The 27094-nt window shown below is 55.9% G+C and overlaps 2 protein-coding genes across 5 annotated transcripts in view; both read right to left on the bottom strand.

Annotated features, from left to right (window-relative positions):
* Positions 1-467: 467 nt before the first annotated feature.
* Positions 468-22374, bottom strand: PUF60 (poly(U) binding splicing factor 60). Of its 3 annotated transcripts, XM_069005673.1 has the most exons (11): positions 22290-22374; positions 14241-14336; positions 12858-12947; positions 11869-11919; positions 7850-8011; positions 6671-6763; positions 5429-5642; positions 4834-5024; positions 2664-2799; positions 1740-1975; positions 468-1351 (listed from the first exon to the last, which is right to left on the bottom strand). In XM_069005673.1, exons 1-11 carry the CDS (start codon positions 22314-22316, stop codon positions 1052-1054), a joined length of 1596 nt encoding a protein of 531 aa, XP_068861774.1. In that variant the 5' UTR covers positions 22317-22374; the 3' UTR covers positions 468-1051. The 3 variants fall into 3 exon arrangements, with proteins under 3 accessions (XP_068861774.1, XP_068861775.1, XP_068861777.1); XM_069005674.1 differs by lacking the exon at positions 11869-11919 and having other exon boundaries at positions 22290-22373; XM_069005676.1 differs by lacking the exons at positions 11869-11919; positions 12858-12947; positions 14241-14336; positions 22290-22374 and adding an exon at positions 11547-11823.
* A 1237-nt stretch (positions 22375-23611) lies between these two features.
* Positions 23612-27094, bottom strand: part of NRBP2 (nuclear receptor binding protein 2) — a 23817-nt gene continuing 20334 nt past the window's right edge. For both annotated transcript variants that reach the window (XM_069005678.1, XM_069005677.1), the window contains exons 17-18: positions 26956-27011; positions 23612-26207 (exon numbers count right to left, since the gene is read on the bottom strand). In XM_069005678.1, coding sequence (XP_068861779.1) covers positions 26139-26207; positions 26956-27011 — 125 coding nt within the window. In that variant the 3' untranslated portion in view covers positions 23612-26138. The remainder of the gene's footprint in view (positions 26208-26955; positions 27012-27094) is intronic.

Below are 27094 nucleotides of genomic sequence, written 5' to 3' on the forward strand. Positions count from 1 at the left end.
AGCACGGGCTCAGCTCACAGTTCCTCTGCATCAGGGCTCCCTCCCGGCACCCCCAGCCCCTCCCTCTGCCAGGACTGGAGCCCTCAAGGGTGACACCCGCACCCCGAGTGCCCCCTTGGCTCCATCCCAACCCCTTGGGGCGCATCCCGGAGGGAAGTGGCAGCTCCTGCCCCAAAGGTGCCGCAGGGTCCTGAGCTGAGCGTGGCTGGAGGGAGCTCGGGGCTGGGCAGGGGCACCCACAGCACCTCTTTAAGCCCAGCCCCACTCCTCAGGGTGCCAGCCTGGGCTGAGGAGGTGCCAAGCTGGGTTGTGGAGATGCCAGTGCAGTGCCAGCCTGTTGGAACTCTGGGTTTAAAGAATTTAGGTTTCTGGGATGTAATAATATCCCTGGATATAATAATAGCCCTGTGCCAGATTGGGCTGAGGAGGTGCCAGCCCTGTCATACAGACACAAAGGTGACACCAGCTTGCTTTGTGTTTTTATCCCAACTCCCAGACACCAGATCCCTGTGCCCGCCCTGGAATGTCCTGGAATGTCCTTTACACATGGCTACAAAAAGCCTGGGAGGCAGAGGGGGCAGGACCAGTCCCTGGAGTAGAGCTTGGCCAATTCCTTGGAACAGAGTTGGGCTGATTCCTCGGACTGGAGTTTGGCCGAGCACCGGGATCAGACTTGGACCAATTCCCAGATGCCAAGCTCAGCTGGGCCCTGAGACCAGAGATGGACCAATTCCCTGGATCCAAGCTCAGCTGGGCCCTGGGACTAGAGATGGACCAATTCCCTGGATCCAAGCTCAGCTGGGCCCTGGGACTAGAGTTGGACCAATTCCCTGGATCCAAGCTCAGCTGGGCCCTGGGACTAGAGTTGGACCAATTCCCTGGATCCAAGCTCAGCTGGGCCCTGGGACTAGAGATGGACCAATCCCAGATGCCAAGCTCAGCTGGGCCCTGGTTCCAGAGTTGGACCAATTCCCTGGGTCCAACCTCAGCTGGGCCCAGGGACCAGAGTTGGGCCCATTCCCCAGATCCAAGCCCAGCCATGGGATGCAGTTCATGCTGAGAGGTCGCTGTTGTCGAACCTCTCCTGGTCATAGACCTCGGCCACCACCTTCCTGCCCGCGAACCAGCGCCCGTTGAGCGCCTGGATGGCCTTGTGAGTCTCTGAGGCCATGGAGAATTCCACAAAGATCTTGACGATGATTTCAGCATCCTCCTCCTCCCCCTGCTTCTCCTGGTAGATGATGACCCTGTTCACAGCCCCGAACTTCCCGCACTCCTCCGTCACTTCTCCCTCCAGGTCGTCATCGATGTCCTTGGGATCCACCATGTTCCGCAGCACCATGACCGTGGACTGCAAGGGAAGGGATGGGGGAATTAACACCTGGAGACACACAGAGGACACACCCAAGCACCCTGATCCCTGGGCTGGCCATTCCAGGCACGCTCCATGGGACTGATGGCTCAGCTTCCCAGGGATAATTACTGAGTTTCCAGGTCTGTTTGCTGCTGGCTGTGAGGGGCTGGCCCCTGGATCAGGAATGCCCGTGGGCTGGGAATGCTGTGTGCCATCCCTGGGATTTCCTGGGATACACTCTGGAACCACAAGGAGCCTTGGGCACTACTCTCATTTTCCCTGTGCTGCTGCAGGTGTCCCCGAGTCCCCTGAGCTCAGAGGTACTGTGGGTGTTCCTGAGCCCACTGTGGGACACACGTGGCAGCTGTGACCTGCCTGGACTCACCTCCTGCTTGCGGAGCAGCTTCTGCATGACCATGTGCCGGGCGCTGCTCCCGGAAATGCTCATGTGCTCCTGCTCGCTCAGCATCTCCGGCCGCTCCGACTCCTGGAACACCTCCTCCTCCTCCTTCTCCTTCTTGACCTCCACCAGCCCCAGGGCCGGGGGGCTGGCCAGGATGGGATTCACAACCCCCACCTGCGGGATGGTCACCGGGATGGGCGGCCGGGCAGGGGTCACACCTGGGAGGGCACAGGACAGGAAGATGGTCAGTGACCTCTGGGTGATGGTCAGTGACATCTGGTGATGCCCACTTGGGCAGTGGTCAGTGACACCTGGACAATGGTGACACCTGGGAAACATTCAGTGATACCCAGGCCATGGTCAGTGACACCTGGGCAATGGTCAGTGACACCAGTGCCAATTATCCAGCTTTTCCCCCCAAGTCAGGCGTTCCTGCTGGGAACCCATGGCCTGTCCCATCTACGTGACACCAAAATTAATCCATAAAACATCTGAGTTCTTGCCCAGGCAGGGCCAGGAGCAGATTCCGGCTCCAAGTGGACCCCAGGTACAGAGTCCCATCTGTGGAAAAGGGACATGGGTGACAAGAGGCAGAGCACACACAGGTGACAGGAGCAAGGGGACACACAGAGGTGACAAGGGAAGAGCACACGTGGGTGACAGGACAAGGGGACAGACAGATGCAGGTGACAGGAGGACAAGCACACAGGTGACAAGAGCACACACACACGACAGAAGAAAGGACACAGAGGTGATGGGAGGAAGGGGACACATACAAGTGCCAGGAGAAAGGGACACAGGTGACAGAAGGGGACACAGGTGACAGAAGGGGACACAGGTGACAGAAGGGGACACACAGAGGTGACAGCAGAAAATGGACACAGGTGGCAGGAGGAGGGGTCCCACCTGTGATGACACCAGGGGCCTGTGCTGCCATCACGGCCTGGGGCAGAGCCCCCAGGGGCTGGGCCAGGGTCAGGGCAGGGGACACAAGCCCTGGTGTCGCCAGCGTGCCCAGCACTGCAGCTCCTGCCACGGCTTCCTGTGGGGGACACAGAAAACCTCGGGTTAGCCCTGCCCCAGGGACTCTCCCTGCAGAGCACCCAGCCAGGCTCAGCTCTCCTACACCTGGCATGTGCCAGATGCTCCCATTCCCAGGAGCTCCCAGTGCTGCTGGGGAAGGGAAAGGTGTCCCCCAGCCCAGCAGGGAAACAGACTCTGAAGCACCTTGGAAGTAAAACTTCCTCCTGGAACTCATATCCCAATAAACACCCCAACTCCAGGTGCCCAGAATTCCAACAACATTTGGGAGAAACAGGCAGTTTAACAATAAACACTTCCATGGAAGTATGGAAAACAATGTGCCTAAAACACGCTCCAGGACCCCAATGTTTTTGGTTGTTGTTGCTTCCCAGGCCACTGTAGTCCTGATTTAATTGCTGACATCCTTCTCTTCCTTGTATTCTCAGGGCTCCTGTAATCCCTGATGTGGCACAGCAGGAGATCCCAAGGTTTTGTCCCTCCACTCTCACATGTTCATGGATCTGTGACTCAAAGCTGCTGCAATATCCCAGCTCTCCTCTACATAAAACACCCAAACTCTGGGATCCAACCCATCCCATCAGGGCTCTGTTCCCAGTGCCCACAAGGCCACTCCTATTTCCACTGGAGATGAAGCTCCTAATGAAGGGGAATGGGAAAGTGCTGGAACAAAACCACTGGAATTTCTGGCTACACTGGTCACCAGCTGCTCCCACTTCTCACTAAAATGGCTAAAAAACTTCTCCCAACACTTTTGATTCCTTCAGTTCCTTGCAAGTCTGACTTTTCCTACCTCTGGTAGACAGGGATGACCTTTGTTCCACTCTCTTTAGTGCCACTCTCCTCACAGAACAGATCCTGCAGTTTCTCAACAGCAGGATTTATCCATATCTGTATCACATCTTTACCATTTCACTTAAGAAGAGTCCATAGTTCTTTCCCAAAGTGATTTTGATCCAAGTAATTCCAGCCATGTCTCAGCTTCTTCCCTCCCTTGACTGCAGAGGTTTCCAGACCTGTGGAATCTTTCCTGGGGACCTGCGAGTTCCATGTGAGGGGCAGCTCCTCCCACTCCTGCCTCCACCTTTGATTCAGGGAAACATTCCCCAAAAAGCCTCTTCTAGCCTCAGCTCTGCTGCAGCAGCACCAGGGGCTGCACTGACCAGCAATTCCTGCCTGAGAAAATCCCAAAACCCAACAGTGCTGGAATTTTCTTTCTCCATGGGCTACAGTGCCATGGGGGGATCCTGCTGCCCAAGGCAGGAATGGGGGCACAGCCATGGGAATCTGTGCCCACTGCTCCCACCCAGGAGCTCCCGGTACTTCAGGAAAACTAAATCAGAGAAGTCAAGTTCTGTATCAATATCCAACCCACCCCACCACTGCCTCTCCTGCCTCCCAACATCCTAAACCATTCCAGGCCTGTTCCACTCTACTACAGGTGGGACCTTTCACCAGAGTGCTGCTCACACAACTGCTCCTACCCTCATCCCTCTGCCCCTTCCATGTCCTTCCCTGCTTTCTTTCAGCCTCTTCTGCAAACATTTCCCTCGCTGCTGGTTTATTTCCAGACTAGGAATTCTCTCCAACCTTCCCCACCAGTTCTGTGCCAGATCATTCCAAAATCTGGTGTCTCAGATTCCCCAGGTGCCAGGGATAAGCTTACATGTGTGAAATCCTGGGACAGAGTATGATCTGGAATCATGGTATCCTGGAATGGTTTGTGTTGGAAAGGACCTTAAAGCTCATCCAGCGCCACCCCCTGCCATGGGCAGGGACACCTTCCCCTATCCCATGTTGCTCCAAGCCCCATCCAACCTGGCCTTGGACACTTCCAGGGATGGGGCAGCCACAGCTTCCCTGGGCAACCTGTGCTGTGCCCTGAGCTGTCCCTGTGCCTCACCTGAGCTGTGCCCTGAGCTGTGCCTGTGCCTCACCTGCGCTGCCCCTGTTCTGTCCCCATGTCTCACCTGTGCTGCGCTCTCAGCTGTGCCTGTGCCTCATCTGAGCCATCCCTGTGCCTCCCCCGTCTCACCTGTGCCGTGATCTTGGCAGTGGCGGCGGCAGCAGCAACAGCAGCCGCGGGTGGGAGCCCTCCAGGTGTGGCTGGGGTCAGGAGTGGCATCGGGGGCGTCACGGCCTTGCCCACCCGCAGGTACTGACCCCCCAGGTCAAAGAGGTTCATGGAGGAGACGGCATCCTGGGAGGACTGGGCCTTCTCGTACTCTGCAGGAAGAGATCATTCACAAATGAGCCTTCTGTTGTTCAATCATGGAATTATGGAATGGTCTGGGTGGGAAGGGACCTTCAAGACCACCCAGTCCCACTCCCTGCCACCTTCCATGGGCAGGGCCCCCTTCCACTGGACCAGGTTGCTCCAAGCTCCATCCAACCTGGCCTTGGACACTTCCAGGGATGGGGCAGCCACAGCTTCTCTGGGCAACCTGTGCCAGGGCCTCACCACCCTCACAGCTGCTATAAATTATATTCCTAAATCCAGCCCTGACCTGCTCCCAATTTATTCCTATCACTTAACAAAATTCCTTCACTAGAGTGGAAAACCCAACCCCAAAGCCACCCCCAAGAGCAGAGGACACTCCCACCCCTGCCCCAGCTCCACCCGGCTGTACCAATGAAGCCGTAGCCTTTGTGCTTCCCTGTCGTGGGGTCCCTGGCCAAGGTGCAGGATTTGATCTTCCCAAAGGCTTCAAACACGCTCTTGATGTCATCGTCGGACAGATCCTGGTGCACGGAGGCCACGTAGATGCGGTTGAAGGCCCGGGCCTCCTCTGCCAGCTGGTCAATGATGGGCTGAGCCTGCCCGATGTTGCTGGGTCTCCCCACCTGCAGGGATAGGGATGGGAATAGAGTTGGGAAGGGCCTGGAGCACCAGGTGCAGCTGAGGGAGCTGGGGGCCTCACCCTGGAGAAAAGGAGGCTTAGGGGGAACCTTTTGCCTCTGCACAACTCCCTGACAGGAGCGGGCAGCCGGGGTGGTTGGGCTTTGCTCCCAAGGAACAGGAGACAGGACAAGAGGAAACGGCCTCGAGCTGTGCCCGGGGAGGCTCAGGCTGGACATCAGGAGGAATTTCTTCAAGGAAAGGGTGGTCAGGCATTGGAAGGGGCTGCCCAGGGAGGTGGTGGAATCCCCATCCCTGGAGTTGTCAAAGGAACGCCTGGACATGGCACTCAGTGCTCTGGGCTGGGTGACAGGTTGGCCTCGATGAGCTGGGAGGGGTTTTCCCATGGGAACAGTTCCATTATTCTGTGACATGGGCAGTCCATGGAGCAGGGCAGCACTTGGTCCCTTCCTGCCTGTGCAAACCACAGGACACCTCAAAGGGCTATCGCCAACAGAGGGACAGCTCCAGGAACAGCTGGCACTACCAGGATCTGAGCTCTCCTCCCTCCTCCCGGTACCTCTCCCATTTACCTTCCCTGACCTGCCAAATACCAGCCTCCAGGGATTGAGAAGGATTCTGCAAGCAAATCACAGTGCTCCTACCCCTTTTTTTCAGGGTCTCCTAAACCCCCTGGGCCATGGGACCCTGCACACACTCAGGGCGTGTCAGAGACATCATATAAGATATAATCACTTTTACTTTGTCTTCCAGAGAATTCTATGTGTGTGTGGGAAAACCTGAGTCGAGTCCCTGGAGCCAATCTCAGGTGGGACTTGCAGGCCGGCGGTTTCTCCTCGGAGAGGAGGGACCCAGAGCTGCCGTGTGCTCCATGTTGGACATCAAGGTCCACCAGGGAACAGCTTTTAGGTTCCTTCCCCCATCACAGTGCTGTGGGGAGCACTTCCAGGCATGAAAGAATTATTCCCAGGAAAAGAGAAGCAGGAATTTTCAGAGCAGGCATGTTACTCACCTTGATGTTCCTTCCCCCCAGCATGACAGAATTCATCTGCTCCAGGGCCAGCTGGGCGGCTTCAGGAACCTCGTATTCCACAAAGGCAAAGCCCTGGGATGGGAGGAGACACCTGTCAATCACTCCAGCTGTGTCAATCTAATGCAGCCAAGGCTTCCCATGGAGCAGATTCCTACAGGTGAAATTGATTCCCACCCCACTGATTCCTGCTCATGGCCCAAGAAGATTCCTTAGAGAATGGCAGAAAATGGCCTGCAGAGGTTCCACCAAGGGCACCTGATTCTGGAGCCTCTCGGTCTCTGAGGTCCCACAGCAAAACCCCATCTCACTCCGGGCTGCTGCCTTGTCAGCACTTCCAGCAGAGCTTCAGGTTGGTCATCAGGAGGAATTTCTTCATTGAAAGGGTGGTCAGGCATCGGAACAGGCTGCCCAGAGAGGCATCCCTGGTGATGTCCGAGGAATGACTGAATGCGGTGCTCATTCAAGTGCTCTTGTCCAACCTCAATGACTCCATGATTCCATGCACTTCACCCCACACACCCCTGGCTCCCATATAGACTCCTGCCCTATGCAGATCAGGGAGCTGCAAACATTCATCCCCAGTGCTGAAAGGAACCTGTTCTTCACAAGGATAGAGGCCCCTTCCTCTCCTGGCTGCATCTGGAAAGCCTTGAAGAGAGGAGGATGTTCCTTGAGGGCTGGGAATCATAGAATCATGGAAAGGTTTGTGTTGTATGGACCTTAGAGCCCATCCAGTTCCACACCTTCCACTAGACCAGGTTGCTCCAAACCCCATCCAGCCTGACCTTGGACACTTCCAGGGATGGGGCAGCCACAGATTCTCTGGGCAACCTGTGCCAGGGCTTCACTACCCTCACAGGGAGGAATTGCTTCCCAGTATCTCATCCAATTCTGCAAAGCTGGTTATTTTGTGTTTAGGACACATGGCTGAAAGAAATGTCCTTGCAGAAGATCCCAAGATGCCTCATCACTGGGGCATCAGCACCAGCTCTCGCTGCCCCCAAGGAATTCCACTCCTTCCCAGGACAGCTCACCTGCTCTTTGCCAGACCCAGGCAATCCCGCAATGGTTTGGGTGGGACAGGACCTTAAAGCTCATCCAGTTCCACCCTGTGCCATGGGCAGGGAACCTCCCACCAGCCTGGAAGCCCCATCCCACCTTGTGCTTCATGGTGACAGAGTCCCAGGACATGTCGATGCTCTTGATGGGCCCGAAGGGGGCGAAGGCCTGGCGGATGGTGTCCTCCCCCAGCTCGTAGTAGATGGAGCCCACGTAGACCCGGCACATGATGGCGAGTGCCCGCTGCCTCTGAGCCGCCATCTGTAGCGAGACAAGGACTGGCTGGTCAGTGCTGGGCTGGCCGTGGCCACCGGGGCCTCCTCCCCCTCCTGCTTCCCTCCCGGGAGCCACCCCTGGCGGCAGCTCTGGCACAGCCTGGATAAGAAGGATTTCCCTGCTCGCTGCACAGGGCGCTGGAGCGGATCCATCCGGCTCAGTCCCAGATAAAGTCCGGCTCATCCTGGGGCAGACACATTCCGGTCCCTCTGGCCGGGTGTCCCCCAGCCTGATCTCATCTCCAGCCACACCTGCAGGAGGAGGGAATCCCTTCACTCTAGGGCAGCTTCCCCCTCCAGGCAGCAAAGGGCTCAGCTCTGGGCACTGGGAGAATCCCTCCCGCTCCCCCCCGACAGCAGAGATCCATCGGCACTCCCACCCCCGCCCCATCCTCCCCGGCAGCAAAGGGTCTGGAACTGGGAACCTCCCCCCGCTCCCTCTGGCTCCAGAGCCTCCCCCCACCCCCAGCAGTCTGAGATCCAGTACTGGGCACCACTTCCACAGCTCAACAGCAAAGCCAAACACTCCCGTGGCCCAGTGGGACTCCTGGGAAGCGTGTGGTGCCAGTACTCATCCCTGCCTGGCGGCACTGGCTGTACTGGTGCAGCCCCAACACAGCTGCACAGAGGATTTCTGCTACTGTGTCCTAAGTCTGCCTGGAAACCTGTTCTCAAGACAAATCCAGCCATTCCTTACAGGAGGGATCCTAAAAGCAGAGCACAGTGTGTTCTTCGTGTCTGTAACCCCCAGAGCAGCTCTAGAGCTGCTAAGGGACGTGTGGCCCTGGAGATGTGGCCACACCATGGGGTCTGGAGGAGTCACTGCCTGCATGTGAGGGGATGGCTCTGGGACAGGTGGGACACACCTGGGGCAGGAAGAGGCTGGTGCAGAGCACGTGCAGCAGTAGGTGATGCCTCTGACCCTGCCCAGCACCACAGCAGGGAGCTCTGAGCACCCCCTTCCTACCCCAGCACCCCCATGGCAGAGGGGCTGCAACCAGGACCTTGAGGAGGACGATTTTTGGGGTGCCCTAATGAGCAGAGGAGCTCTGCCATGCCTGGGGACCCCTGGGGCAGAGGGAAAGCACTCAGGGCCTTCTTGAGGCTGATTTCTGGGGTGCCCTAATGACCGCAGGAGCTCTGCCTGGAGATGCTGCAACCCAAAAGGAGGGAGAGCTCATCTGTGACAGGCACAGCACCACAGACACAGCCTGTACCCGAGGGGCTCCTGCTTCCTATAGCACCTGTCTGGGACTACCACTGGCCACAGGAGAAAACAGCCTAGGAGGGTTTAACTCCTGCCACTCCATACAGGACACTGCAAACAGGGACGGCTCTCACCCCAGACTCTGCCCCTGAGCTGACATCAAACCCCAACTGCTGCTTCTAAGGTGACACCAAGCCCCAGCTGTTTCTCCTGTGGTGACATCCAGCCCCAGCTGTTGCTCCTGAGGTGACATTAAACCCCAACTGCTGCTCCTGTGGTGACATCCAGCCCACACTCTGCCCTTGAGGTGACATCCAGCCCCAACTGCTGCACCTGTGGTGACATCCAGCTTGCCCCTTGCCTGGCTTAAGGATTTCCCGGCATGGCTGGGCCATGGCTCTCTTTACTCTGCAGGCTGTGACCAGCAGGACTATGGCACGTACACATGCAGGACAGTGGCTGAGTGGTCTCCCAGGTGCTCCAGCACATCCCCAGCTTTGGTGCAGGAAAGCCCCTCTGCAGCGTGTCCATTTGGGGGTCACAGCCATCACCAGTGTCACCCTGGGTGTCCCAGGGAGAGGCCTCTCCCAAGAAGCCTCTGCAGGAGGAAATCCCCACCTTGCCCTGCCACAGGACCCTAAAGGAGAGGGGGGGAGTGAGGAGGACTCAAGATTTTCTGACGGCAGAATTCCTTCCTGGAAAGGGTGGTCAGACATTGGAAGAGGCTGCCCAGGGAGGTGTGGAGTCTGCTACTGTGTACTGTGAACACCTGGACATGGCACTCAGTGCTCTGGGCTGGTGACAAGGTGGGGATAAGGCACAGGTTAGACTCAATGACCTTGGAGGTCTTTTCCAGCCTTAATGACCCTGGGATTTTGGACCTGCACTGAGGTGGGCTGTGCTGACTCTGGTGTCTGTGGGTCACCAACAGGAGCATCCAGGTGGGGGATGTGCCCTGGGCACCTGAGCTCAGCACAGGTCAGTGTCAGGGCCTCCTGCCTGGACATCTCACTGCTCTCACCAGGCCCCACACTGGTTTCACTGCCCCTGTGCCTCCTTCTCCTCCTGTAACATGGAAAAGCACCTGCAGCCTCAGCCAGGCAGCAGCCCCCAACTGATGCTGCTCTAAAGGGAGGTTATTTTAAGGACAGGCCAAAACCCCACCGTGGGGTGCTCTTATATCAAAGCAGGCGATGCACAACCCTCAGCACAAGCATCAGTCATGACACAATGACACCAGAGGATGGTGAAGGGACATGGGAATCTTACACTGTGACATGTGGAGGGAGGACTGAGCCCACGGGAAGCTGTAACTTGAGCCCTGAGACCCAGAGCTCAGGGAGTTCAGGCTGTGCTGCCCCCACAGAGGAACTGGGGAACCCTGGCAACAGGAAAAGTGCTGGACAGGGGGCTGTTTGCACTTTGTGCATTCACAATGGGATCTGGGATGAAGCATCTGCCAAGAATGGGATATCCTGACTGCTCTGAACTGTACCAGGCTCCTGCTCCTGGGCTGTGTCTGCCTGTGACTCCCGAGGGAGGAATAGCTGAGGAAAAGGGGTCACAGCCCAGTGCCTGGGGGTCATAAGCCATTAAAACTTTCCTGTGCCACCAACTCAGCTGTGCCCAGCTGGGTAGAATGAGCCAAAAACCATTTAAGCCAAATTGCTGGAGTTCCACTGTCAGGCAGCAGCCCCAGGGATGGGAGGAGTTCCCAGGCATGAGGGCTCCGACACTGTCTCTGCCAAATCCACACCAAGATGGTTGCTCTGTTCCATTCCAAACTTACCCCCGTCCCAGAACATCCATTCTGGCTCCCCACTGACACACCACCCACTGCCAAAGGAGGGAGAGTGGGGATTTCACTTCAGTGCCCTTTTTCTTGGAGTTCAAACCTCCGGCTGTGTTTTACACTAGGCACAAATCTCATATTCCAGCAAGACGGAAAGGTATTTACAAACATGCAAAGGAATTTACAAATGAACCTTTGGGTGCAGAGACGAGTCATAGGACACTTTGTCCAGCACGTCTAGGAAAAAGGAGGGGATGGATCATGCCAAGTCACTCAGCTCTTTGTGGCCTCTGATTAGAATGGGCACAAAGGCTCACACAAGTTCTCTGATCCCTTCCATCCTGCTTTTGCTGCACTTGGAACGTGCCATATTCCCCTGGTCTGGACCATACATAGTAAAGAGCATCTGAGCCTGGGCTACACCATGTTCTGCCAACCTCCGGCACCCCGGCCCTCCCCAGCACCGGCTGGCTCTAGGTGCTGGGAGGTCGTTCCACAAGAAATCGCCCCTTGGTGAGTTACCTTGGCCGTTAGTTTTAGGTCGGGACCTCAGAACTGTAGCATCCCTAGAAATGCAGCTCCCACAATTTCACGGGTGTGTTCAGAACTGGTGGAAATCTAAAGCTGTCTTTGCCCCCGAGTGGCAGTGTCCCCGCAGACTGCACAGCCTGGGGTCTTCTCGGGGCAGTGACACCTCGCTCTGCTCCTGGGCGTGTCCAGTACAGGTGGGGATGTGGGAGGGCTGTGCTGGGCGCGGACAAGAGCATTGGCACCACTACGAACGTCCCCACGCTAGGCCCTGACTAAGACAAGTGCCCCAGAAGAAGTGAATATGTCTATTGACCGATTGTAAAGGTGAGAGAGGATCTCCAAAGCCCATTGTCACTGCTGCCATCTGAAAGACAGTAAAGACAGAGTTCAGTCTGTTGGAGCTGAGCATACTACGGCTGTTTGTACAAACTCAAGCAGAGCGGCGGCACAGGGGCACCTGCGGAGAGGCCTCTCCTTCCTCGGCCCTCACTGCCTGGTCCCCAGGACTGTCCGGCGCCAGGACCCTGCCGAGTCCGGTCCCACCAGGCCAGGGTGGGGTTGTGCTGCTGCCGCTGCCTCGGGAAGCAGGGTGGGATCCCAGGGGGGGACTCAAGGCAATAGTAACCTCTGCAACCACTGTCGTTGATTCACCCCCAGCATTTAAAAGGAGCCCCTCAACTAGAGCAGACCCTCAGAACCAGGCACAGCCCCAAACGGCCTCAGCTGCCGGGCAAGCAGAGCACATCCACAGGGATTCCTCAGGCAAAGCCCTTGTTTTGGGCTTCCTGACTTCAAGTAAAGGCAGTGAGACATGTTCCAGAAACATCTGAAGCAGGGGAGGTCAAACCCCAGTTAAGGGCTCTCCCAGTATGGACATTCCAGTACAAGCAGGAACAGCCAACAGAACTTCTCCAAAATTGAGAGCACCTGGGTGAAGGGGAGGGAAATGGGCCAGCACTGGGACACGAGGACACAGGGACCCCCCCTCAGGCAGAGGAGATGGTAACAGGACATTGTTCCCAGGATCACTTCTGCCTTCACCACCTTAAACATAGCTCAGAAGCAAAACCCACGGCAAAGTCTTTAGCTTCTTCTATCTCATGGAGGGACGTCCAACAGGACAGGAACTTTTAACCATTTCCTCTTGGAATGAAAGAGATTTGCGGGCAATTTGTGAGGTCAGTTGGGGTGCCTGGGTGAGCTGCAGGCTCAGGGCTGTGCTCTGGTTCCGAGGGCCCTGAGAACTCCACCGTGTCGGGGGGAGCACGAGGCAGAAGGAGCAGCTCGGAGGGGGGGTCTCACCTGGAGGTTGGTGAGCTGCTGCTGCTGGTGGGCGATGGTTTGTTTCACCAGCACGCTCTTGATGCTCTGCTCCATCGCGTACTTCTTGGCCTGGAAGGAAAACAGGGGCTGTAGGGGCAGTACAAGACAGTGGGGCAGGGAGCGATGCCTGGTTCTGCACCACAGCTCCCAGAACCTTCCAGTCTCCATCCCTAAGCACCACGGCACTGCCCACAGCTCCCCAGCACCTCGAGGCCCTGGGACACAGCAGGATGTCGTGAGGGGCAGCACAGGGAAGCAGCATGCACCAGGAGCTCGGCATTCCCCTCTTCCGCCCTCACATCCCACCACAGCCCCTTACCTGCAGGGCCCAGGGCGGGGCACGGCCTCCTCCAGTCCTCTCCTCTCAGAGAGCGTCTGCACAGACAGGTGCTACAGGAGGGAAGGGCCTCCACCTCCCCATGGCCACCCCTGGGCTGGGCTCTCCCCTCTCAGCACACCCGGCCTGCTCTGGATCTGCTCCCAAAACACACCAGCTCTTCCCTGGCTCTGCTCCCTAAATGCCCCAGTTCACCTCCGGCTCTGCCTGCACACAACAAGGCTCCTCTGGGGTTTCTCTCAGTCCTCTCCAATTTTGGCAAAGCCAGAGATTCCAGCCGTGCCGGCACGGAGGCTCTGTGCCAAGGCAAACCTCATCCCCACACCTGTGCACGCTCCCCGGGACACACACTCAGCCACCCCCCTGGGCACCTGGTCTCCATGGCTGGTTTGGGAGCTGCCAGGGAATGGGAAGATCTAACCCAGGGATTTGAGCTTAGGAAACCTGGAAATGGACAAGGGGGTTTGCATCCAGAGGCTCTGGAGAAGCCAGAGGGAATGAGACTGGGAGCCAACCACCATACACAGAGGGACAGCTGTGACAGCACAGGCACATCCACATGGAGCCTCGTGAGTACAGAGCTCTCTATCCCTGTCATCCCGAGGACAGGGATGTTCTGGGATGCATTCTGGTGTGGACAGTGACAGGCCAGCTAGAGCAGATCCCAATCCCAGTCCTTGTGGAGAAGCAGCTGCTCCTCAGTGACTTTGTGGCACCCATACCCCAGCTCAGAATTCCCATCTGACTTAGGATGCCATTTTTCATAACTTAATTACTTTTTAAATTAAACCTGCTATCACCCACCCCAACAGCAACTCCCCATCATGCTCCCAAAAAGTGTCTATGAACTCTAAACCAAAACAAGCAATTCCTGGGCCCAAATGTGCCTGTGGGACCCTCCAGTATGGCTGCGATCCCAGAGATCTGGTGCTGAGTTCCCTTTGGCCCCACCAGAGACAGAGGCTCATTAAAAACCCAAACAACACCACCCCCCCAAACAGCAAATTCCCATCAGTTTTACTCACTTTCTGGAGAGCTTCCTGCTGCTCTGGGGTGAGAGGGGGCAGCCCCAGCTTTGCTGCTGTGCTTTGCCCATTTTCCATCTTAATGGACTCCGTACCCTGAGGAAACAGAAAATGCTCATGGAAAACTGTTCTCACAGGAGTGACCTGTCTCTTCCTTCCCAGAAAACCAAAGCACTTCATGTCAGAACATCACAGTTGGCTAAAAACCCTTCCCAAACCCTGTATGTCAGGCAAACCATATTCCCAACATTCCCTGTGGGAAGAGCCATCCCAGCAATTGTACAAACCCAGGGATGTATTGGACACTTACAGAGTTCTCCAACCATGTTTTCTACGAACAGACAATCAGATAATCTTCAATCCTTGCTCACATCATCTCCATCCCCTCAAAAGATCCCATGTCTAATGTCCCCATCAGTGTTCTCATCCCACCTCTCCCTCCCGGCTCAGTTGACCCAACTTTCTCAAGTTTTCGTTTTAAAACCTTCTCTGAAACTTTCCCAAATCACAGAATCATGGAATGCTTTGGAGGGACCTTAATGCTGACGCAGTCCTACACCCTGCCATGGACAGGGCCACCTTCCACTAGCCCAGGTTGCTCCAAGCCCTGTCCAACCTGGCCTGGAACACTTCCAGGGATGGGGCAGCCACAGCTTCCCTGGACAACCTGTGCCAGGGCCTCCCCACCCTCACAGGGAAGGATTTCTTCCCAAGATCCCATCTAATCCTGCCCTCTGGCAGTGGGAAGCCATTCCCCTTGTTCTGTCACTCCAAGCCCTTGTCTAAAGTCCCTCTCCAGCTCTCTGGAACTATGACTCCAGCACAGAAATCCCACTGCTGGAACCATGGATCATACTGCTGGGACTATGACTGACTCCAGCACAGTGATCCCACTGCCAGGACTGTGACTCCAGGATGGTCATCCCATTGCTGGAACTGTGACTCCAGCACAGTGATGCCACTGCTGGAACCATGACTGATTCCAGCAATTCAGCAACCCAGTGACTGCACTCCTGGGACCACAATTCCAGCATGGTGATCTCACTGCTGGGACCCTCTGCTCAGTCCCCAGCAGCAGATATGGCCCTGCCTTCGGTGTTCATGTGGGTTCTGGCAGCACCATCCATCAAAACAGAACTGGTTTCTTCTCTTGATTCCACATTTCCCATCAACCACCCAAAAACCAATGGGGACAAACTCCAGCCTGTGGTCCTGGACACGCTCCTGTGGGAAGATTCTGCTCCCAGTACAAGCAGCACGGAAAAACCTCTGTTCAGAGCAGGAACCAAGACTTCAAGCTTTTCCTTTACCAACTGCAAAGCTTCTCCTGGATTATCACAGAATCGTGGAATGGTTTGGGTTGGAGGGACTTTAAAGCTCATCCCATTCCACCCCCTGCCATGGGCAGGGACACCTTCCACTAGACCACATTGCTCCAAACCCTATCCAACCTGGCCTTGGACACCTCCAAGGATGGGGCAGCCACAGCTTCCCTTCCCACCACAACCATTCCAGGACATACCCTCAAATCATCTGGCTCTTACTTTACAGCAAGAAGGAGACTCCTGGTTTTGTGCAGCCTCCAGCTCCCTGTGGGGTGTTGTGAGCATTTTCTAGGATCAGTGAACATGGAGCAAACAGGAGACAAACCCTCCCAGCGCAAAATTCTGTTCTCCAGGTGTCTGGACAGTACCCAGAGCTGCAGGTGTTTCCCCAGTACCTTCAGAAGTTCATGGCTGGACTGAACACCAGTCATGGATGATGGGAACACCAGGGCACCAACAGGGAACTGACATGGGAACAGAGGTGGCTGGAGCTGCAAACTGGCAACCTCCAGTGCACAAAGTCCCGACTGCACAGGCCACACCCAAACTGGAAACAAGACCAGCAAAGTGATGTGATTGCTGAGATTGGAAAAGCCCTCACAGCCCACCAAGTCCAACTGTCCCCAGCACTGCCAATGCCAGCAGTGACCATGTCCCCAAGTGCCATCTCCACCCAACCACAAGCACAACCCAGAAATGCTGATCTGTTTATAAAAGAAGGCTCCCTCATCTCCAAGATTCATTTTGATTGTGGAACATCCCATAAATTAATTTTAAAAACCCTTCTTGTCCTTTCCCACCTGGCTAAAGCCCTGTTTGTCACCAGCTGCCTTGGTTCCCTCCCACATCTCTGCCATTGGACACTCAGGCCCAGAGTTTTCCCCAGCCAATCTCAAAGCCTGCAAACCCTTTTCTCACTGCTGTTCCCATCTCCTCCAGCTTTAAAAACTCAATTATTCCAATTTAGGAGGTGTAATGGGTTAGCAAGCATAGTCACAGAAGTGATTTTCTTGCTAAGGGGTGCTTACAGCTTCCTCTGTGACCTGACAGAACCTATCAGCTGGCCAGTCTGAATATGGACAATTTTTTAAGCCACTCAGAATTTTGACCGCCTCTGTGGTCCACATTTAAGAATGGACAAACCCCGGGAAGCTCTCTGTCTTGTTTCCAGTGCTGGGACATGCAGCTGCAGGGCCTGGGCCAGGCCCTGCTCAGGCCAAGCTGGGCCACAGCCATCCTGGAGCTGTGCAGCCCTGTTCCACCTGTGGCCCCCCCAGCCCTGCTACGGCCAGAAGATGAAGATTCAGCTGAAGCTGCCTGGCAAAGATCATGTGACCAACAGATAAGCAAAATTCCAGCTGTGAGGCCCAGGTGAGATTAACCCTTTTAGTGCTCTGAAGAGCTGAAAACCTGAGGGAGGAGAAAGAGGAGATACTTAAAGGTGAAAATCTGTTGTAAAGCTGTGGTGGTGATAGACTATGATACATCAGAGTACCTGTTGTGATATCATGAAAGCATGGGGGGGTGGAGAGTTCAAACTGCACTTGTGAGCAAAGGCACCTGTGCTGGAATAAGCAGATGCTAAAGCAGCTGTAATTTGATGAGAAGTTTGAACAGGGAGAGATGGAAGCAGTGAGGACTCTTGCTCCAATTGGAAGAAGACCTCTGCTCCCAGAGATACTCCCAGAGATAGTCCTAGAGATGAAGATGCCTTTTTTTCTCCTAGGAAAGGAGGAGGGCCTCTATTCTCAGAGATGGAAATGCTCCCAGAGATGGGTGAAGAGAAGTTTTGTTTCTGAACGGCTCAACCTTAAAACTGTACCCCAAAAAACTTCAAGAGTGGATCCTTGAAAGCAGTTGTGAGAAAAGCTGCAGGTCGTGGGAGGGGACTCTCACATGATGCGAGCAGAGAACCAACCTGGGTGGCTGTCTCGCTGTGATAATGTCTCCATAGCATGAGCAAGAGAGACTCCTCTTCCTGAACAAGGAAGTGGTAAACAGATTGAACATCTCAAGTGTTGTCTTTTTACATTGTCAGTGGGAGAAGGGAGAAAGGTGGGGGGAGGAGAAGTGTTCTGAAGGTGTGGTCTGATTTTTTTTTTCTTCTTTTAGGTCTATTAATAAACTTCTTTATATTCTTTCAAGTTTGGTGCCTGCTTTGCTTTTCTCCTAATTCTTATATCACAGAAGGTAAACAGGAATGAGTATTTTGGACCAAACCACTACAGGAGCTCTGAGATGTGGGAGGAGAAGAACAGAGTGAAGGGCTGCCGAATGTAACTATTCAGAATAAGAAAGCCAGGAGCCCAATCTGTTGTGATTCTTCCAAACCCAGCCCACTGCAGGACTGAGGTTAATATAATTTACATACTTGGGCTCATTAACAGGAACAGCTTCCAAAAACTGCTCCAGAACATCCCAGCTCCGACACAGAGGGTGAAGCCGAGGCTGAAAGGACCCAGCAGTGCCCAGGAGCACCCAGGCACTGCTGGCTCCAGGCTCTCTGCCACCACACATCCCTCTGGGAAGAACTCACAGATCCAGGGGTGATCTCTGCTGACCACTGGCATGGCTCCAACAGGAATTCCTGAACATACATCTCTCACCACGGAACACTCTCCAAGGATCACCATCACCCTGTCACTCCAGGCTCCCTGGAAAGCAGCACATTGTGCAAACCCATCCCAGCCTCCATCCTCATACTCAGAGAGCCTGGACTGCTGATTTCCTCTTTCCAGGCACCTTGGGATAACCCTGCTTCCAGGAACAGGCCTAGCTCAGTTCCCTGGGGCCAAACAACAGCATCAGGCAAGGAGCAGCTGGGGCTTTGTTCTCAGGCTCCTCCCCTGAAACCTTATTCCCACATCCCGTAACAGCCATCTGGAGCGAGGAAAGTGGGAAAAAAACTCGGGAAAAGCTGGTAGAGGAAGCAAGAGAACAGGAGCTTCTTTGGAGAGAAATAAATATGGGACCCGGATTCCTGCTGCTATTCTGGTGTCTGAGCATGGCTGAGCCCTTTTAGGGGGTTTGAACACCAAGAGTTCAGAAACATTCCTGTAAATCTGTTACAGGGCTGAGAACTTCTCTGAAGTATAAACACACAAAAAGGACAAAAACCACAGAATCCTGTTCATTTAGGAACCACAAGCATCAAACCACGCAGATATTCAAGGAGACAGAAGTGCAAAAAGGAAGGATGAAGCACGTGGCCAGGGCATGTGGTTCCATCCCTGCTCCACCTCCTCGCCAAGACATGGAACAGGAATTCAGCTGAGTACTTTCACACTGCCCGAAGCAGAGAGGCTGGAAGAGCATCACCTGAGCCTGTCAGGAGCAGCAGCCTGAGCAGCACAGGATCCCAGGATCACGGAGGTTGGAAAAGATGCCAAGATCATGGAGTCCAACCTGTGACTGATCCCCACCTTATCACCAGATCAGAGTACTGAGTGCCATGTCCAGTCGTTCCTTGGACACCTCCAAGCATGGGGACTTCAAACCTCAAGCAGCAGCCCCTTCCAGTGGCCTGACCACCCCTTCCAGACAGAAACTCCTCTACAACAGGCAAGTGACCAGGAAAAGCCCTTCCTGGCAGATACCACCACATCTCAGTAGTTTGTCCCTCTTTACCATCTAAGCCCTTGAGGATTCCACTGGAACTCTGGAAGCCCTTGTGGGCACTGTAACCTTTAGGACTCCTCAACTGCTTTAGCAACTCCTTTCCCACAGCCCATGGAATGCTCTTTCCCAACTGGGAACAGCAGTGCTGGCAGTTACTGCTGGCACATGCAGAATCCAGAGCATGGGGCACATCCAAAGCTTCTCCACTACTTCCCAGATGTGTTCCTAGTGATTGGCAGGAATCAAAACCTCCCAAAACGGGCCATTTCTGCAGCACCTCATGAGCAAATGGCTCCCACAATGGCAGACATGGCCAGTGACACAGTATCATGGAATGGTTTGGGTGGAAAGGGCCTCACGGCTCATCCAGTCCCACACCCCTCCATGGGCAGGGACACCTCCCCCTGTCCCAGGTTGCTCCAAGCTCTGTTCAGCCTGGCCTTGAATGCTCCCAGGGATGGGGCAGGGGGTGAAACTGGACGAGATTTAAGACTGCTCCCATTCCAAAGCAGGCTGTGATTCCATGATTCCATGGCTGACCTATCAGGCTCCCAAACGACCTTTGCCAAACTGCACAGCTCAGCCAAGGGAACGGAACTGTCGCTGATAAAACTGCTGTCACTGAAGTGCCCAATGGAGACCACACATTCCTGCAGGGCAGGACCACCCACCCAACCCAGATGGGATTCAGGAATGCAGAAGGAAGTCAGGCACGGCAGAGGAGTTGATGTGAGGGCATGAGGGCTGATAGTGACAGGGAATGCTCCAAAATCTCTCTGCAGAGGTTTTATTCTCCCAAATGGTACCGGTGAATATTGTACCCATTTCCAGGGGTGCAGAGAGCCAAGATTGTCAGAAGAGAGCAAAGGAAAAACACCCAAGGGGTGCGGGAAGGTTCCAGCCCAAGAAATGAGGGGAACACTGAACTGGGAGCACTATCACAGCACTGACATGGTGCCACCCAATGTCCCAGAGTCCTGAGATTCCTTTAGCAAGACACCAACACCCAGATCAGCTTCAAGAGGTGATCCCATAGCCACCACTAACACCAAGGTACCATCCAGGGAATGGAGAGATTCCCTGAGAATTCCATGCACAATCCCCTGGGCCCTACTCTGTCTCGCAGCACAGCTCTCCCCTGCCCGGGGCAGCAGCCCAGCAAGGATGATCCAGTGCAAACATCACAGTGGTTGTTTTCCAAATCCTTTGGGTCAGAAGGAAGGAGGGAATGTAGAATGGACTTTCACTGGTCCTCCCCAGCCTCCTGCGGAAGTTAATCAGCCGCTCTGGGCTGAGAAAAGGTACCCCAGAAACATTAGAGCTGATTTTGGATCTGAAAGGCAGCCACACACCTGCCTTTGTGTGATTCCCATTGCTCCTAGCATCCTGGAATCACTGAGGTTGGAAAACACCTCCAACACTATCAAGTCCAAGCTGTGCCTAATCTACACCTTGCCACCAGCCTGGAGTAGAGTGCCATGTCCAGTCCTTCCTCGGACACCTCCAGGGATGGGGACTCCCTGGGCAGCCCCTTCCAGTGCCTGACCACCCTTTCCTCAAGGGAATTCCTCCTGAAGTCCAACCTGAACCTCCCCTGGCACAGCTTGAGGCCACATCCCCTTCTCCTGTCACCCCGTGCAGGTGTGTCCACAGGGATTCCCAACACCTGGAAATCCCTGTGCAGGTGGGTCCATAGAGATTCCTGACACCTGGAAATCCCTGTGCAGGTGGGTCCACTGAGATTCCTGACACCTGGAAATCCCTGTGCAGGTGTGTCCACAGGGATTCCTGACACCTGGAAATCCCTGTGCAGGTGGGTCCATAGAGATTCCTGACACCTGGAAATCCCTGTGCAGGTGTGTTCACAGGATAAATGGGAACTCTGAGGCCGGGTGTTCACTTCCCATCCCCTGTGGAATCATAGGGAACCTCATAAAGCAAGACCTGCCCCCTCCTTCCCAGCATTCACCTGGGAAACTTCCTAATCCAATGGATTAAGGAAAGATAAGGCAGGAAACAAAGAGAGAATTATTTATATTTACTCCCAAATGGGAGCACCAACATCTGTGAATTCACAAAACAAATTCCAGGACACACAATTCCTTCTGGGATCAGGAGCAGTCCCTTGGAGCAATGCTGAGCAGCTCTATAATTGGAGCTATTCCTCAGAGAAATCCTGTATTTTCCATGGAAACAATGATGGGGAAACAAGAGACAAACCTAACAAAAAATTCCTGCTGTGCCACGGTGACTGCAGATCCAGCCCAGTACTCCATGAGATCTGGGGATTTGCAAGGGGAGCCCACGGGCCCCACAGGTATTCCCAGGCTCCTTCCCTGAGCCCTGGCACCTGCGAGGCTATTTCCATGTCACACAATTCCCAGTGAGCCAAGAACCAGCCCAGCAGGCCCACGGAAGCACTTCCATCGCTCTACTCACTGTTAAAACCCAGGAAAACCAACATCCCGGAAATTCCTGTTCTCTCACACCCGCAGCCCATCCAGGAAAGCCCTAAAAATGTCTCAGAACCCATAAAGAACTCCCATAAAACGCAGCCCAGGAGGATTTGGGAACAGGAGCCCAAAAACAGCATTTAAACAAGTGGATTTGGGAAACCCAGCCCCAAACCGAGCATTTAAACAGGAACAGTAGCCCAAAAAGGAGCGTTTAAACAAGCGGATTTGGAAACACCAGCCCAAAACCAGCGACCTGTGCGGTCCCTCGCGGCGTGATGCCCGATCCCGTTCCCTGCAGGGCCTATCATAAGCACTGCCGTCCGTGCAGAGCCCGGGGATCTCATTCTCTGCACGGCCTACAGGAGCCATGGCCGTTCCACGCAGAACCCGAGGTCGCCCATTCCCGCTCCAGGTGGGGAGGGAACTGAGGAGAACCGGCTCAGGACCGGGAGGGGAAGGACCGACACCTCCCCCACAGGGAGAAGGCCGGGTCGGGAGCCCAGAACCGGAGGAGAACCGGCGGGAAGCAGCGTCGTCCCCTCAGAACCGCCACCCCTCACCCGCGGGCCCCCCTGGCGGCCGCCCCCAGCTCCGAGAGGAGCCCCGAGGAGGCGGCCCGGCCTGGTCCCGCCGTCCTATCGCCCCCTCACCAGCGCCATCGTCGTTGTCGCCGCCATCTTGTCCTTCCCGTCTACAGCACGCGGGTCTCGCGAGAGCTCCGCGGCGCGCGCGCGGGAAACGGGCGACAGGAGGTCCTCGCGAGGAAAAGTACCGCGAGAGTTCGGGGGGTGTCATTTGACCCGAGCGGTTGTCAAGATGGCGCCGCCCAGGCGCGGTCACCGGCGGAGCGGCGAGGCACGGCTTGACATGATCCCGGGGGGAGCAGGGCCCCAGCTCGGCTGCTGCGCACTTTAGCGCCCCTGGGCTGGTGCTGGCCCGGCAGTGGCCGGTGTCTTGGGAAGGTCCAAAGCTGCTGGTGCCACGGGCAGGGCTGTAATGGGCCGGGCCCTGGATAAGACGGGCTCAAACCGGCTAAATGCACTAAACCTGGGTAAACCCAGCTAAAATGGGACAAAACATGCTAAACCCGAGGGCCCGGCTGGTACCGGGTGGTCCTTGGTCGCAGCCGCGGGGGAAGAGCCGCGGGAACTCCCTCCCGGTACCGGCGGTGGGCCCCGGGAGGTGCTGGATGTGTCCCGGGAAGTGCTGGATGTGTGCCGGGAGGGTGGATCGGGACCGTCTGCCGGGAACTGGAGTGAAATGTCCCTGTCCCCATCCCGATGTCTCTTCCCGTCCTGTCCCGTCTCTTGGTTCTGTTCGAGGGGCCAATCCCTGGTGTCCAAATTTCAACGCAGAGCCACGGCCAAACCCCGGCACAGGGAACGGAGCCGGGCTGGGAGAGCTGGGAATGTTCATCCGGAAAGGAGAACATTCCGGGGACACCTTAGAGTCCCTTCCAGTGCCTAAAGGGGCTCCAGGAGAGCTGGAGAGGGACTTTAGACAAGGGCTTGGAGGAACAGCACAAGGGGGAATGGCATCCCACTGCCAGAGGGCAGGGATAGATGGGATCTTGGGAAGGAATCATTCCCCGTGAGGGTGGGGAGGCCCTGGCACAGGTTGCCCAGAGAAGCTGTGGCTGCCCCATCCGTGGAAGTGTTCCAGGCCAGGTTGGACAGGGCTTGGAGCAATGGCACTGGTGGATCTTGAACGTTCCTTCCCACCCAGCCATCCTGGGATTCTGTGTTTCTGTGCCAGGGGATGGAAGGGCAGCTCTGGGATGGCCCCACCCGATGTCCCTCCCCACGTGTGGGTTCTGCCTCAAAGACAAGCAGCCCCAGCAGGACACAGGTGCTGTCACACCCAGCACCTCCAGAGCAGAACTAGCACCAGGATCTTGTACTCCCACTGCAGAAGATACACAAGACTGAGGAAAACCCCCAAGGAATTCACAGAGCCCCCATGTTTTATAAAGGATTTTGGGAGTTTGGGCCGCTAAAGTTCACCAAGGGCAGGGAATTCCAGGGTCAGAGAAGCTATGTTAGATCCTGTTGAATCCATGGATTCATGGGAGGGGTGCATTAGGGAAGTGCCAAGGAGGAGCTGGGATGTGCTGGAATGTCTGGGGCCCAGGGCAGGTCTGCTCTGGGGGGATTGGGAATCAGCAGCTGTGAGGTGTTCCCTGAATCCCTCCTCCTTGGTTTCACTAGAGTAAGGAATTACGAGCAGTTTGGTGCAGAGCCCTCCAGTGGGACTGGCTGCTTTATTGATTTGTCAGGTTGGAACATTGGCACAGCTGGGGATGCAGCACAGGCTGGGAATGCAGCCTGAGCGAGCCAGGAATGCAGCCTGGGCCGGGAATGCAGCCCGAGCTGGCAGTGCAGCATCTGAGCACGGATAAAATCCCGGTGGGACGCAGCCGGAGCGACACCACAAAGCGCGAGCAGTGCAGGGCAGGTGGTGCCACACAGAGCTCCAGCAGAGAGTGGAACATCAGCACGAAGCAGGATGCCAGAGGCAGCTTCCCATAGCACAGTGGGAGCAGCAGGAGCAGCACCAGCACAGAGCACTGGCACGGAACACCAGCACGGTGCACATCACCAGGACAGCACCAGAGCCAGATTCCCACAGCACAGCAGGAACAGCACTGGCACAGCACAGAGCAGGATGCCAGAGCTGGAATCCCACAGCACGGCAGGAGCAGCACTGGCACAGCACAGAGCAGGATGCCAAAGCTGGATTCCCACAGCACGGCAGGAGCAGCACTGGCACAGCACAGAGCAGGATGCCAGAGCTGGAATCCCACAGCACGGCAGAAGCAGCAGGAGCAGCACCGGCACAGAGCACCAGCAGAGAGCAGGATGGCAGAGCCAGCTTCCCGTGGCACACCAAAAGCAGCAGGAGCAGCACTGGCACAGAACACCGGCACAGAGCAGCACAGAGCAGGATGCCAGTGGCAGTTTTCCCTGCACAGCAGGAGCAGCAGTGGCACAGAGCAGTGGCATGGGGCACCAGCGTGGTACAGATCACCAGGACAGCACCAGAACCGGATTCCCCCAGCACAGTCTGAGCAGAAGGAGCAGCACCAGCACAGCACACAGCAGGATGCCAGAGGCAGTTTTCCCTGGCACAGCACAGAGCACTGGCACAGCACAGCGCAGGATGGCAAAGCTGGATTCCTCCAGCACAGCAGGAGCAGCACCAGCACACAATGCCAGTGTGGAACACCAGCATGGTGCAGATCACCAGGACAGTGCCAGAGCTGGACACCCCCAGTACAGCGGGAGCAGCACCAGCACAGAGCAGGATGCCAGAGCCAGTTTTCCCTGGCACAGCGGGAGCAGCAGGAGCAGCACCAGCACAGAGCAGGATGCCAGAGCCAGTTTTCCCTGGCACAGCGGGAGCAGCAGGAGCAGCACTGGCACAGAGCAGGATGCCAGAGCCAGTTTTCCCTGGCACAGCGGGAGCAGCAGGAGCAGCACTGGCACAGAGCAGGATGCCAGAGCCAGTTTTCCCTGGCACAGCGGGAGCAGCACTGGCAGAGCGCAGAGCAGGATATCAGAGCCAGTTTTCCCTGGCACAGCGGGAGCAGCACTGGCACAGCACAGAGGAGGATATCAGAGCCAGTTTTCCCTGGCGCAGCAGGAGCAGCCCCGCACAACTTTTGGACAGAGACAATTCCTGTTTGCACTTTTCCCCACGTCAAGGACGTGTCCCTTTGGCAAAGGGCAGCATTGGGGTGGTGACGGTGGCAATTCCCTCATCTCCAGGCTAGGGACTGACATTCCAGTCACTGCAGGAGGAATGGGAGGAAGAGGCACCAGGGCTTTCTCCTGAAGATGCCAAGGGATTTTGGAAGGCTATAGGAGAAGCTGGAGAATGACAAGGATTCTGTGGAGCATCAACGAGATTCCTGCTGATCCACGTGTGTGGATGCAGGTGGTGGGTCAGGATTTCTGGAATTTCTTCTCAAGCCATATCATGTCCAGCTCACACAGTCGAGACCTTAAACCTGGAGAAACTCAGGATTGAGACTGGAATGTGGCAGATGGGAAGCTACACCAGGGTTTTCCAAGCCTGCTCCTCCCCTCCCCTCAGCAAGGACCATTCCAGATGGCAAAGAGGGAAAAAATAGCTTTGGGACCTGCAGCAAGAAAAGCCAATCATTCCCAGAGGGAAACGGATCCGGTTGGGGGTTCCTGCAGCAGCTTCACAAACCCCACCGGGAAGGGGCTGCTGGGGGGTGCTGCCCACTCCCCCACACCTCCCCTTGGGAGAAGGGACCAGAACATGAGTCCCAACATCCCGGGATGTAATTCCTGGTGTTTGCCAAGTCCTCTGTCAGCTGTTGCCTTCCCAGAGCACGGATTGGGCAAATCCCCCTCGGCCCAAGGCCCGGCCAGGTGAGTCCTGCTGCAGTTCGGTGGGTCGGGAGCCCTGTGGGATCCTCCAGTCCGGCACCTTAATCTCCTGGGAATGGGGCTCCGGTGGGTCCCCGGCACTCACAGGGCTTGGGAGCGGTGCTTGTGGAAGGCGCTCTCCAGGAACATGGCCAGCTTTTCACAGTCGTCCTGAAATCCAAACGTGCCAACAGTTCCCTTTGCTGGGCTATCCCAGGTCCCTCCAGCCTCCCACAGTCCCAATCCCAAGCCATTCCTGGGGCAGGTTTGGGGTCCCCAGGTACAGGACACTGAGGGACTGGAGCATGTCCAGGGGAGGGAAGAGAGCTGAGGAAAGGAGTGGCTGAGGGAGCTGGGGGGGCTCAGCCAGGAGAAAAGGAGGCTCAGGAGGGACCATCTGGCTCTCCACAACTCCCTGACAGAAGGGTGCAGCCAGGTGGGGTCAGGCTCTGCTCCCAGGGAGTGAGGGGCAGGACAAGAAGAAATGGCCTCAGGCTGTGCCACGGGAGGTTCAGGAGGGATATTGGGAAAATTCCTCCTGGAAAGGGCTGTGCAGTCCTGGCACAGCTGCCCTAGACAGTGGTGGAGTCCCCATCCCTGGAAGTGTTCAATAAACGTGTGGATGTGGCACTTGGGGATTTCATCAGGGTGACCTCGCATGTTTGGTCACAGGTTGGAGTCGATAATCTTGGAGGTCTTTTCCAAACCTAGCGATTCTGTGATTCCTTAAGTAAGGAATTAGCCTCCTTCCCTGGGGGCTCCCACTCAGAATTATTTAAGGTCCAGCTAATTAACATTGCCGCAACAGGCAGTTCCCCTTGGAGCAGCTCCTGGAGCAGAGTCCAGAGGGAACAGGAATCCAGCTCCTGCCTGAGGAGGAGCTCTGGTGGCTCCAGATTTGGGGACAGCAGGGACTCACCTCGTGGATGAACCCATAATGCACCAGCTCTGTGGCCAAATCCTTGGAGTTATCAGCTGCAGAGACAAGGAGCAGGAGAACATGAACATGGATACAGCTCATGGAGCTCCTGTACCTGGGAGAGCCACAGCAGGAGCTG

This window comes from Aphelocoma coerulescens, chromosome 2 (assembly GCF_041296385.1).
Source record: "Aphelocoma coerulescens isolate FSJ_1873_10779 chromosome 2, UR_Acoe_1.0, whole genome shotgun sequence".
NCBI lineage: Eukaryota > Metazoa > Chordata > Aves > Passeriformes > Corvidae > Aphelocoma > Aphelocoma coerulescens.

What these genes read in the sequence shown, in the direction of transcription:
- PUF60 (XM_069005673.1), bottom strand. Translation starts at nt 22,316, where the DNA reads ATGGCGGCGACAACGACGATGGCGCTG. An exon ending in CGACAACGACGATGGCGCTG is followed by an intron (nt 14,337 to 22,289) that starts GTGAGGGGGCGA and finishes CTGTTTCCTCAG; the next exon opens with GGTACGGAGTCCATTAAGAT. An exon ending in CAAAGGCTACGGCTTCATTG is followed by an intron (nt 5,025 to 5,428) that starts GTACAGCCGGGT and finishes CTCTTCCTGCAG; the next exon opens with AGTACGAGAAGGCCCAGTCC.